The sequence below is a fragment of the Chelonoidis abingdonii genome, chromosome 17, assembly GCF_003597395.2.
Source record: "Chelonoidis abingdonii isolate Lonesome George chromosome 17, CheloAbing_2.0, whole genome shotgun sequence".
Classification (NCBI taxonomy): Eukaryota; Metazoa; Chordata; order Testudines; family Testudinidae; genus Chelonoidis; species Chelonoidis abingdonii.
Genome location: NC_133785.1, coordinates 17,187,627 through 17,200,347, shown reverse-complemented (window position 1 = coordinate 17,200,347; position 12,721 = coordinate 17,187,627). Strand labels below are relative to the sequence as shown.

Genomic DNA, 12,721 nt, shown 5'->3' with positions numbered 1-12,721 from the left:
GGCAAAAAGTGCATATTTGGGTCAACAAACGTTTCACTCTGGTGTCGATGCTGATGTTTTTCAATTCACCAAATATTCTGAAGAGTTTCAGTTTCTATTTGATCTGAAACTAGTTTTATTTTTGGAAACTCCCAGCAAACTAAAACAAACAGTTCTTGGAACAGTTCTAATTTGCACCTCCATATTGTACATTTTGGGTCTGACCATACAGTCAGCTTTCCAGATATCCTGTGAATTCCATGCCTGTGAAAGATGCTGGATTGACACCACAGGAGTTGTGTGGCTAGAGGAGACCAACCAGGTATTGTAAAGAGCAGGATAAATTTCCTCCACTCTGCCCTGACTGCCCACCTCAACCCAACACAGACTCCAGGGATAAGATAGTTCAGTCTCCATGGCCCAGTCAGTTCTTGGCCTCTCAAACACTGTTAAAGATTGGACTGACTATTGGTGGTTTGTCTGATGGGGACACTTGTCTATTTGGTTTCTGTCTAGGTCCTAATCATTTCACACAGAACAAGGACATCACAACTTGTTACTGGTTGATCAATATTGACTTAGCCCGGATTTAACCGTCAGCCTCGAGATGAAGAGTTCTGAACCCCATTCCCACGCCTCTGTGCCATTAGACACCCATTTTCCCCTCCTTTACCAGTAGGGCTAAGTGCACAGAGGCCCCAGTCAGATCAGTGCCCCTGGTGCCAAACACTGCGCTCAAGCAGTAAAATAGTAATGCTCCAGAGTTGTACCATGCTACTGTTGAACCACAGCAGTGTGCACATCATGTGCCCAGTGGCATCCTGACAGCCTTCCTCCAGATGACAGAAGTACTTGTACCTGGACTAGAAATGAGAGCTCTGAGCTGAAGTGGAGGTGGTATGTGTGCACACATTGGTAAGGCTACCCTAGCTCCAAAAAGAATCTGAATGGACAGGAATGCTGGTGCGCTCTTGGAAATAAGGAGGTGGGAAGTGAGCTGAGAACATAGATCCAAATCACTCATTCTAGAGAAACAAGCCACAATTTCAACCTCTCGCCCAGGCCAAGCTGTCTGCTCAAGTGATGCTGTTCATAGCTTAGGACTCACATGTAGTAAAGCTTAGTGTGTCTGACACACAGGAAAGAGCAAAAGAAACTCGAATCAATACAGTTAACTTCCATTGCATAGCACAAGGCTACCACTCTCCTTACATGTACTGCCCAATTGGATGGCAGCTCCATCACTTTCCCTCCTGATCTTTGTGGCAGTTTAAATGCTGATGCTTGCTGGGTCGCAGCAGAGCAGATGAACTGCTTTCTGAAAGCAAAATTTTAGTCCAAGGTCGCCCCTTTACTCAGAACACCGAGAAAGAAAATACCAAGCAACCTCTTAGGTGAAGCCAGCTAATCGGTGCCATCAAAAAGGTGTCAGTGAGTAATAGTTCTGTTTACAGCCACTGTAAAAGAGGCGCAAGAAAGAGCTGTGTTGATGGAAGAGTGAAGCTTGGAGACATTTATCCTTCTGTTCTAGACTGGTGCCACAGAACAGAAGACCAGTGTCAAAGGTCTCTCTGCAGGCCATGGCAGCGAGTGAGCAGCACAGACAGAGTGCAATCCCATGGCAAAGGGAAGCAAAATGTTTTTTCCATTTTCCTTAAAGGGAAGAAGGAACCTTGGAGCATTTATAGAAACTGACAAGAAGGCTTTGCAAGATTCCTTCTCCATGGCCCTCCTCAGTGCACCCCAATCCAGACCAACAGTGGCCCGGTTAGTCTTCGGACACTTGCATGTTAGTTATACTGGCCTGCAAAAGATAAAGGGAAGAGCAGTGACTCCAGTCATCACTTAACTCAGCATACCCTATCACAGCCCAGATACTATAGCCGCATCTTTGCCAGTGCTAATGCTGCTCCAGTGTGTCATCAATTTGGAGAGGTTCATGAAATAACTTCCACCTCACACCTAGCCAACAGTGGCACTTTGCCATAAACACCCATGAGAGCCAGCTCCATTTAAATTATATTTATTTGGCTTGGTTCATTTTAACAGTTCAGAAGACAAGTGTTTGTACAGAGCTTACAGCAAGGTCCACCTTGCCACTGCCACACAGAAGAGATTCAGACACAGATTCACCTTTTGGGACCCCCAGCCCAGCCCAAGACGTCTCCATTTCCATTCTGCAGGGGGCACAGCCTACAAACGGAGCCAGTACATGGCACTGCGGATCCGGTTGTAGTCTGGGAGCTGTTCGATGGGACCTGCATGAGCAAATGAGAATTAGTCACTTAGAATAAAGTGAAGAGATCCACCATCAGCTTCTCAATTCTACTGCTCTCTGACCCAATGACACCACCACACCCAGACTCAAATCCTTACATGAAAGCCTCGATCCAACAGTAGGAGGAAACAAGTCTATGAAGACAGTTTAACCGGACAGTGGTTTTTAACACTATTTCCCATTTGTCTTGAAATCCCTTTTTCTTATAGCTCCCCATTTGAAGATTCAAACTTAATCTTGGAGATCACTGTGCAGAGGAGAGTGCCTGGTGGGTTCCCCAAGGGAGGGAAGCTGCTTGGGCACGTTTTCCAAGCGGAACATCTCCTTGGCTGACAGACAGACATGCCAGATTAGCAATGCAAGGAGTCAAGCCCACTGATTCTTACATTAACTGATGTCACCACAGAGTAAGGAGATGACATTTGGTGGCCACTACTGTGGTCCCCACCCACAGATTGAAGCTCCATTGTTAATCACATCTCTGTAGCCTGTAATGGACCGGGAGGCTCACCAGCAGCCCAAAGCCATTGTCTTAACATCTGTGCCTAACTAGATTTTCAGAACATACTCTCTGGTGAACATGCTTCAGCATATCTGATGCACAAAGGTAGGGGAGACAGAAGTGAAGTTGCCAGGAGGGTAAATTAGACAGAGAAAGAAGCCAGAACAAACTACAAATTACTTTATACAGAAAACTTCCAGAGATCCACCAAGCAGACACCTTGCTCTCCATTATAAACAAAGACTCAACCACACGTTGGCTGCTTTTTAACCTGTGCCTATAACCAGGTCACTTACCTACTGCTGCGACTGCTGGGCATTTGTCATAGATGTATTTGCTGCAGACCTCCCGCACCATCCTAGCATCCACAGCCTAACAGGAAATGACAAGAACAGGCAACGAGTCATATTTCTGATAGACACACATTTACACAAACTAAAAGTCGCTCAACTACCACACAATAAGACTGCCAAAGACCAAGAGATTTGACCCTGTTTATCTGCTCAGTGTAACGCTGCTTTGAAGTTATTTGGCTACTTGTCTGCCCGGACAATTACAGTATCCATGAGAAATTCCTCTTGGAGGATATCGACAACCTGTGCCAGTCTATATAAGTGAAGTCTCTCAACTTATGTATTAAATATAGTGCTACACAGTGCCAGAGGCTGTACACACACAGTGCCAGGCAATGAAGCCCCTTGTTACATGGCTCTGGCGAGACTGCACCCACTATGTATCTGGCAGAGGGAGTTTGGGGGATAAGTATTAAATCAACTCAGAAGTGAAGGTTAAGAGTTCAAAGCGAGCCAGCCATTCTTGACCAGAAGGAAGAGTCAGAACAAGGGGGGCCTTTGGGAAAGATCCCCGGAAATACCTGTTAAAGAACTTCTCTCTCAATATTACTCTAATGCTGCAGTCTCAAAGCCAAATGGATAAGCAAAGGAGAACTTTATGACCAACTTTCTGCTTGTCAGTAAAATATTCTGGGTGGAATCTCTCAAGCCATTTCTAGTTCAGGCTTCTGGTTAGAGAAAGTCTAACTGGCATATACTCACCGACACCCTTCCGGCTGAAGCTATATCCTGGGCATCTCATCAGAGGTGGAATTACTCAAATGAGCCCACATCACTAATGCTATAGACACTCAAGTCAGTCACTTAACATGGTTATATGTTGTACCACTAACCTACAAGGGATGAACCAGCATCTAGATCTAGGGTGCAGGAAGGTGGTGTGACAACACAGAACACAAGTATAGTCTTACGTTTGGCAATTCCACTATATATATTTCAGTTGTTTAACACTGACCCTGCCTTTGACTCACCAGGAAAAACAGTCTAACTAAACAGGTAAGTGTCTTAGATGCCCAGTTTCTTAGCAGCAGGTTTTATGCCTAATAACAAACACCTGGAGTAAGGTTAAGAGTGCTCCCATAAGAACTGATACATACAGCAATTCTGGCATCCCATTCAGCTAAAGATATACGGCGTCCATAGTTCAAGAGATGACTCCCAATATTTTCACATACAGGTGTGGTACCTGGGAAAGATGTAGAGATTCATTAGGAAAGACCTCATGTTTTGAGCAAGATAGTCAAGGCCTTGCAGTACATCATAGCTAAGGCTACGTTTAGGTCCCAGAGGTCATGGAAGTCACAGAATCTGCTTCAGTCCCAGCGGCTGTGGGACTCTGGAGCTGACAGCCAGCAGGGCCCTGGCCAGGGTTCCAGCGACAGGTAACTGCGGCAACAGACCCCCTTGGCAAGATTCTAGTGACAGACTCCTGAGGGGGCCCTCCTCAGAGTTCCAATGACAAGCAACAGCCTTGCATGGGGGACACCTTGGGTGAGCGGCTGGGGGTATCCCCATTTTCTCTTTGGGAAATATGGTCACCCTGCAGCTCCCAGCTGCCATGGGTGAAGGGAGCCCCCACCTGCAGTTTCCAGCTGCTGCGGGCAGAGGGGTAACCCCACAGCTGAGAGCCACCGTGGTGGCAAGGGAAGCCATGGAACCACAGCAGCAAAAGTCACAGACAGGTCACAGCTTCTGTGAATTTTTGTTTTTTGTCCGTGACGTGTCTTGACTTTTACTGAAAATAACCATGACAAAATCCTAGTCTTAGTCATAGCATGACCAGCAGTTTGGAAAAAAGTATGCAAGCAGCCCATACCATTAGTCAGCTTACAATAACCCAGCACCCACATGTTCCTTTAGTAGGTCATCCTAGGCAGCTCCAATGGGAACCAGAAAAATGCATTACGACTTCCACTTCTGGAGACCCTGGTTCACACCTAACTTGGGTCATAACTGAAACCAGCTTGATGGTCTCAACCTTGCCCTTAGCAGGCATCACAAGGGTGGTGCCTAATTTGTTTTGGCACTGCCACCTTTGCTCAGGAGGGGCCCATGGATTCAGGGCTAGCATGAGTGTTACAGACTAGGGTCCAGAATTAACAAAGCTGGGGTGGTAACCTAGGACAAAAACAGAGGATATGCCACGTCAGAGCTGAGGAACAACCTTGCATAATGCCTGCCAGTAGCACCGTGCTTCTAGCCAGAGTGCCTCCTTTCCAGGAGGGCCAGAACTTAGAGTGTTAAATAAATGCAAAGCAGCTGTTCCATAGATTAGAACATACCATCCAGCTGAGCCACCAGGGCATTCCGTAGGATGTTCTTGGCTCTCTTCACCTCCCCGTCTGTCGCACTGGTGCACAGACGCATCCTGAACAGGAGTCAAAGGGAATAAGGGGCTCTCAAAGACCTTCCACTAATACAGGATGAGAAGTGATTACCTCCATCCACATTTATTTTGAACACTACCCCTCAATTTTCAACCTCTTATATAAACTGAATACTAGGTCTTCAACCCTCTTGCTACTAACTAATGCACCAAGAACGAACCTTCCTCATGTATTGTTCAGAGTGGCTACGAACTCAGTAATGAGTAGCACAGAAAGCTGACAGCTGGCCGGAGAAAGCACAGTGCTAGTCCAGTCAGAGCATACATAGGGGGAAATGAGAAACACCTTACCCTAGCAGTCACAATCGGGAGCACCTCAATGGCAGGTATGTCATTCCAACTTGGCAGCCACAAGTAAGAAAGCAAAGGGACCAGGGCATGCTGCCAGCTGATAGTCCACTGTTACAAACTTCAATCACTCACAATCTCTGCTGCTAGGATTGTTAAAAGTCGCAAATGGGAGTCAGTCACTGACCACTACCAAGGGATTCCAATTCCTGAGGGTTCTGTGCAGTTTGGTAGGTTTCCTACAAGTCTTACATCCCTTTCTCCCACCCACGGTCTCGTCTATTCAGACTGTAAGCTCCCAGGGGCACGGACTGTTTCCTGCTCTATGTGTACAGTTCCAAGCACAGGGGGCCCCAATTTTTGTTGTAGCCTCTAGGCACTGCTGGAACACACATAATAAACTCTAAGAAAGGCTAAACAAATGTGAAGTCCCTCTAATTCTGACACTGAATGGTCCCCAGCACCAAGGCATTTACCAGTCAGTCAAGAGGGCTGAGACTGTGCATTATGTATCACCAGGTCATCTTTCCTAAGTGTAACAAGATGATGGACAGACCATGCCTTTCTCATGCTCTGGGAAAGGCAACCTTGTTTGGGGTAAGAGGTCCCAACACTAGAACAAACTCTAATGCACCAGAACAAACAGGGACCACAGCCACCATTCAGGGAGGCCAAGGGATAAAACTAGAACAATGGAGTGAGATTAAGGCAAAGGAAGATTCGGGTGGGATACGAGGAGTCATTTCTCTTATAGCCTGAAGAATTTCTTCCCAAGGGAAGTTGTGGAAGCCCCACAGGAAAGGAGTAACACAAGATAAAACTCTAAAACACATAAGATCCTTCTTGACAGTACATGAGCTTAACTTTGTAGGATATAATAAGTTCTCTACTACATGCAGTCTCCATAATAGGGACTGACCACACGCAGCAAATCACACTCACCACTCTCCCTGAGCAAAGTGCAGTGTATCTTCTATGTTCAGAGCATCAGAAACAAAATGGAGTCCAAAGAGGCCTGTGTCAGAGTAGCAAGTGTTGAAGGTCTGGAAACTTTGACAGAGTTTATTCTCTGTTGCAATTGTAGCCAGCCTGCTGGATTGATTCTGCACATAAGTAAACACCCTCAGTGATTCAAATGCTCACCTTTCCTTTGACAGCTCAAATGCCTCCCCCGAGTGGTTATAGGGTCAGAGGAGCAAACAAGGTAGAGAGCACAACGGGATGCCATGTGATAGCTCAACCTGGGGTGCACTCCTGGCTCCACTCCACAGAGATGACAAGCTTTCATGGTAGAAAATAGTGTGTACAGCCTGTTGAAGGCTTTTACATCTCACTAAACTTTTCTCCTTTCCTAGCACTGCACTGTGGAGGTGGTACTTGGTACCATTCCAGAAGGGTACCACAAGGCAGGTGGGGGATACAGGGAGTAGGTGTCCTGGAATTAGAGTGGACCACACTACATGCATGCCTTGCCAGAGGGAGTCTCTATACAGAGATAGGAGAGGTGTACACTAGGTTTTAAATAGGTCCTCATCACAATGCAGTTGTAAGATATGCCTGTGTCATAGGGATACATAGTACCCTGCTCTGCTTAAATACTATCACCACTAAATGAACATTTTGTCTTTGCATCACAGGACAAGTTTAGGGAAGGGATACTCAGGAGTGTGAGCACCTTGCTGGGAATTCCCCTACTCAATCCTACTCCATACCTGCTGAGGATCTGCAGTGCAGCAATCCTCTCTGAGAAAGCTGCATATAGCTCTCTTCAGAAAGGGCTAGCAGGACCTCCTTTCCACACCCCATCCAGCCCAAGAGGTGTGACAGATCAGCCCTGGTCAGCATTTCTATCCTGCCTTCTGGATTCACAGACAAGCTCCATCTCATGGAAACATTTCAGAATTCAATATTACACAGAACAGATCATAATGTTAAGTCACTACAGCTGACTCACAATGCCATGCTCCCAAGTCTCTTACCTTACCACCTCCAAAGGTGCGGTCATAGCGCCCTATGATCGAGTTAGCTAGAAGGAGGGGAATATTGTCTGGACTGGACCATCCTGGCCCCTCCACTGCAATAGCGACATGAGCCAAGGGTAAGGCATCGTCTCTGACACGGATCTGAAAAACATCAAGGGGCATGGCAAGAGCAGAGTGAGCACTGGGGCCTTCTCTCCAGAGTCTCATGCAAAGCATGGGTTGATACATTAGGGGATTTAGTGCTGTTGTGGGCAAAATCAGCTAGCCTTTCACCTTTAAGTTCTCATATGTAATGTGCCCATCACATCACCAGAGGCATCTGGTTTCTAGTCTCCATTAGGTCACAGATGAAAGTACTAGTCTCAGTAAGTTCCTAGTAGATTTTGGTCACATCTACAACCAAAATGTTTCTGCAAGACAGCCAGAGCTGTGTAGGGTCTCAACACTAGAACATCAGGGCTGCTGTAGGTCAGGACTGAGGTGCCATCTACTCATACAAAGAAACTAAAACACAAGTTTACACAGAGATTTCATCCCGTCAGTGACCAGGGGCTAATGTCACAAAAGTATGCTTTGTATTCAAAGCAATCAGCTGTTGCCAAGAAGAATTTACCTCACTCCCCGTGAAACGGCAGGGTGGGGGGATGGGCACTGCATCCTCCTTGTATTCAAAGGGAATTCCACTCAAGTGCTGCCTGGCAAGGTCTACCAGTTCTTTGTGGGAAACACCTAGGAAGGGAAACAGAAGGAACAAGAGATCAGTACAGCGGCTTGAGCCTCTGAAACACAAGGAAGAAATATAAATTAATATTACATACCATATGACAAACAAGAGCCGTAGATATGAGAGAGAGCACGTGCACGCATTGGAGTCTGAACATCAGTTTTAAAATATCAAGACTTCCTAGAGCATTGTTTCTCAAATGCGGCCACCGTGGCTGCCTTTTCTTGGGGCCACAGCCTCCTTGGTGGTGATGGGGAGCAGGAGAGGTGAAGCAGCAGCCCCTCCCCTGGGCCTGCCAGCAGTGGTTGGGCCCTGCCTCACTCTGAAGCCAGAAATGCCAGAGGAACATGCAGTGGTAAGAGTTCCCCACATTCTTGGGGGTGGTGGGGCTCAGGCTTCCAGCTTCAGCCCTGGGGTGGCAGGCTCTGGCCATGGGCTCCAGCTGCGTGGCAGTGGGCTCCATTCTCAGGCTCACCACTCCCCGCATTGCCCCGGCCTCCGCTGCCTCCTCCAGCCCTGGGCTCTGGCTGAATGGCTCCGGGATCTGGCCCCAGCTGGGCGTAGGGCGAGGCCCTTGGCTTACCACCCCTTGCCCATGGATCCCGCTGCCTCCTCCATCCACGGGCTCCAGAGGTATACCCATCTCCTCCCCATCATCCCTGGCTCCGCTGCATTCACCAGCCCCAGACTTAAGCCGCACAGCAACAGTCTCCAGTCCCTGGCCCCAGATGCCAGCCTGGCCCCCAGGTGCTGGCCCCTGCTGTCTCCTTACCTACCTCCTCACCTACCTCCTCAGTGAGGGCTTAATTTGTCCCTCAGCCCGGGGCTGAGTAAATCTGCCGTGAAAAGTGATATTTGTATGTTAGTTAATATCACTTTTCACTGCCTGCCACCCAGCTAACAAAACTTAAAAACAAAAACAAAAGCAAACAAAAAAGCAAATGAAACAAAAGACAAGAACATGCAAAGCACCTTATTTTTGTTTCTGTTCTGTTTAGGTCCAATAAAGAAGAAAGACAACTGTACATTACTTTTATTATTGAGTTTGCAAAAAAACCCTACCTGAATGACAATGCTTTGGACATGTATATGTGCATATTTATTTGTTTTTCCTAAAGTTAATTCAGTATTTTAGGAAAAATTGTCAGAGCAGCCACCAGCAAGAGTTGGTAGGTGCACTCTGAGGCCACCAAAAATTTTGTTGAGAGAACCCCTCTCCTAGAGTCCCAGGAAACTAGCACTTACCTCCGGCAGCTGCCAGGACCATGCGAGGGGCCTTGTAATGAGTGTCAATGTACGTAGCTAGATCCCCACGAGTCAGACGCCTGAAGAGCATACACAACATGTTAATATCCCAACAATCCAGGCCTGGAGGAGATAGGTTGAGCTGTGAGGGCTGGGTGGTCAGGGAAGACAGGTACTCAATGCACCCTTGGTTATGGTAATAACATCTCCTGGGAATCTGTCATCTAGCCCTGCCCTGTGCTGTACCCTGGAGACAGGAACCTTTAGGGAATTGGGACTAGGATATTGAACCTTTCACCTCTAGGTCTCGAGTCCAAATCCAGCCTATATCAGTTGTCATTACTTTCAGATGTCTGTTTAGTAGCCTACCTACTTGCTAATGGGTCAGTGTCTATGGTCAAGGCCATCACCATAATGACACTCCTGGCTGGTGATTTCAGAGGCACCACAGACTAGGTACAGGAGAGGGCTCCGCTCTTGGCCTAAGCAGTCAATCCCACCCAGTGAGGGCTGAGGCACAATGGCGGGGAGTATGTGAGAGAAGCTTGTGTAGCATGGCTCGTACTAGGCCTATCCTAGGGCAACAGGACTTCAAACTCCAAAACTGATAACACAGCATCCGTCACCAGAAGCAGGAAGCACAGAATGAAGCCAAAAATTGGAAGTCTATGGTGAACAGATCAGCCACGTGGTAAGGCACCACCTGCTGCATGCAAATGGGCTGGGTTGGCTCCCTTGTGCAAATACTTTTGTTGCTGATGTGCTTTACTAGCATGTAGTTGAGGTTATGCAGCTCCCCTTTTATCAAGTGCAGTGATCCCAAGAATTGTGTGTTAGTGGGAGGGGGACTGTCCTTGGGTATATCTCATACTCCAGACCTAAAAGAGTGGATTTGCTGCTCACTTGATGTTCTCAGTGGTTCCCTCAACAGTACGGCTCAGGGCAGTGCCTTGGTAAGCAGTAGCATGAAGATAGTCAAAGACTACATCTGTCAAGTTGCTGTCAATTTCCTGCAGCTCCTGAAGGATGGTGCTCCGTTCCTTCTCGATCAGAGAATCCTCTAGGCTGCAGTTCTGCACAATGTCAGCCAGAATCTCGACAGCTACAACACACACACACACAATTTCAGCAATTCCTTTAACTGGGCACTACAGAATGCAGCAGGAAACTGAAGACAGGTCATAATCTTGAGGAGGAATGGGTATAGACTGGAATAAACACTATCAGGACTCAGGAAAAAAGGGGAATGTAGGAGACCGCGATGGGACAGGGTATGTAGGGCAAAATGGGCTAACATACTAGCTGTTCACCTAGGTTCAAGTCTCCATCGGATCACAAAACAGATAAAATGGAATGATTTCAATATGTAGAAATCTCAACATTAAAAATCAGTTCTCAGTGTGGCATAACATTTTGCTTTTCAGAGGTATTATAAGACTGGTACAGGAATTACATAGCAGTACAGGAATTCCATACACTGGCAATGCAGTGTGGGTACCCAAAACTGGAGGAGATGAGGGTGCAGCATGTCAGGAGTCAAAAGTGTAGTTCACTTGCAGAAAACTTGCTATGTCTATGGTTTGTCATAGCTAGTCCTGTAGGTCTCATACACTCAGACTTTAAGGTCAGAAGGGACCACTATGATCACCTAGTCTGACCTCCTGCACAACACAGGCCACAGAATCTCACCCACCCACTCCAGTAACTCAGACATAGTTTAGGGGTTTGTTACAGAAGTCCTCAAACCGACGTTTAAAAACCTCCTTGCTCTCGTGAGCAAATACTACTCCACAAAAGAACGATACAAACTGAAATCTGTATATTGCAGTGTGGAGCTGCACTGAAAACAGAACCCACAGGAGCTCCATTGAGCATTTCTGACCTTTAATAACTGAGTTAACACTACCTACCTTCCCAAACCCATAAAACAGCAAAGGACTATCACAATCACACTCTCACCCAGCAACATTATTAAAGGCTATCTACAGAATAGTAGTATAGTGGGCCGCAAAGGCTTATTTTAGAAGAATATGAAGCTGAAGGCTTGAGCACCATTCCATGACTATGTGCTCATCAGTGAACCATTCAGGATCTGCAAGTGCTCAGATAGTCTGGGTACTAAGTGAACCATGGTCTTAGAGTCTCTGCTTTGTTCCACAGGCACCTGATAACAAGAAACATAAAAAGGTATTTCTCTGACCTCAAGCTCTTGATCCGAGACTTAATAGTCCAATGGTCACACTACCTTTGGGCAGGTCTTTGGATAGGGCTTTCACAAAGTAGGCAGTCTGCTCCCGGGAGGTGTAACTGTTGAGGTGAGCACCCATACTCTCCACTTCCTTTTCAAAAGTGGCACAAGGACGTTTCTTTGTGCCCTAAAAGAAACAAATGTAGCTAGAAAATGGTTAGGTTTTTCCCTGACAATTAAACCACCAAATTAATGACAGATCTTCATGAAACTCAGGGTGTCACTTTAGAAGTAGCTATGAGTAATTTGTTTCAATCCCACCAGATGCCAATAGGTACTTACTAATGAGGACAAATGCAATTTTCAGAATGCCCTAAAATGCTTGTCACCATGAATGGAGGCTGATCTCCCAGTGAAAGCTACCATAGTATGGCTATTATTCAGCAGGAAGGCCTGCTTGCACTAAAAAAGTGCTGCTCAGCAGGTGGTGAGAGACTCTCAACCATAAGGAAAACACGGTTACTCACCTTTGTAACTGTTGTTCTTCGAGATGTGTTGCTCATATCTATTCCAGTAGGTGTACGCGCCGCGCGTGCACGTTCGTCGGAAGACTTTTACCCTAGCAACTCCAGCGAGCCGGCAGGTTGCCCCGTAGAGTGGCGCTGCCATAGCGGGTAATATATACCCCTGCCAGCCCGCCCGCTCCTCAGTTCATTCTTGCCGGCTACTCCGACAGTGGGGAAGAAGGGCGGGGGTGGAATGGATATGAGCAACACATCTCGAAGAACAACAGTTA

The 12,721-nt window shown here is 46.9% G+C and overlaps 1 protein-coding gene across 1 annotated transcript in view; it reads right to left on the bottom strand.

The window, feature by feature from the left end:
• Positions 1–1,986: 1,986 nt before the first annotated feature.
• The window catches only part of UQCRC1 (ubiquinol-cytochrome c reductase core protein 1), a 23,580-nt gene continuing 12,845 nt past the window's right edge, over positions 1,987–12,721 (bottom strand). Inside the window, exons 4-13 of the mRNA XM_032801325.2 lie at positions 11,983–12,112; positions 10,641–10,839; positions 9,738–9,817; positions 8,382–8,497; positions 7,766–7,909; positions 6,729–6,889; positions 5,395–5,480; positions 4,210–4,298; positions 3,056–3,131; positions 1,987–2,237 (exon numbers count right to left, since the gene is read on the bottom strand). Coding sequence (XP_032657216.1) covers positions 2,173–2,237; positions 3,056–3,131; positions 4,210–4,298; positions 5,395–5,480; positions 6,729–6,889; positions 7,766–7,909; positions 8,382–8,497; positions 9,738–9,817; positions 10,641–10,839; positions 11,983–12,112 — 1,146 coding nt within the window. The 3' untranslated portion in view covers positions 1,987–2,172. The remainder of the gene's footprint in view (positions 2,238–3,055; positions 3,132–4,209; positions 4,299–5,394; positions 5,481–6,728; positions 6,890–7,765; positions 7,910–8,381; positions 8,498–9,737; positions 9,818–10,640; positions 10,840–11,982; positions 12,113–12,721) is intronic.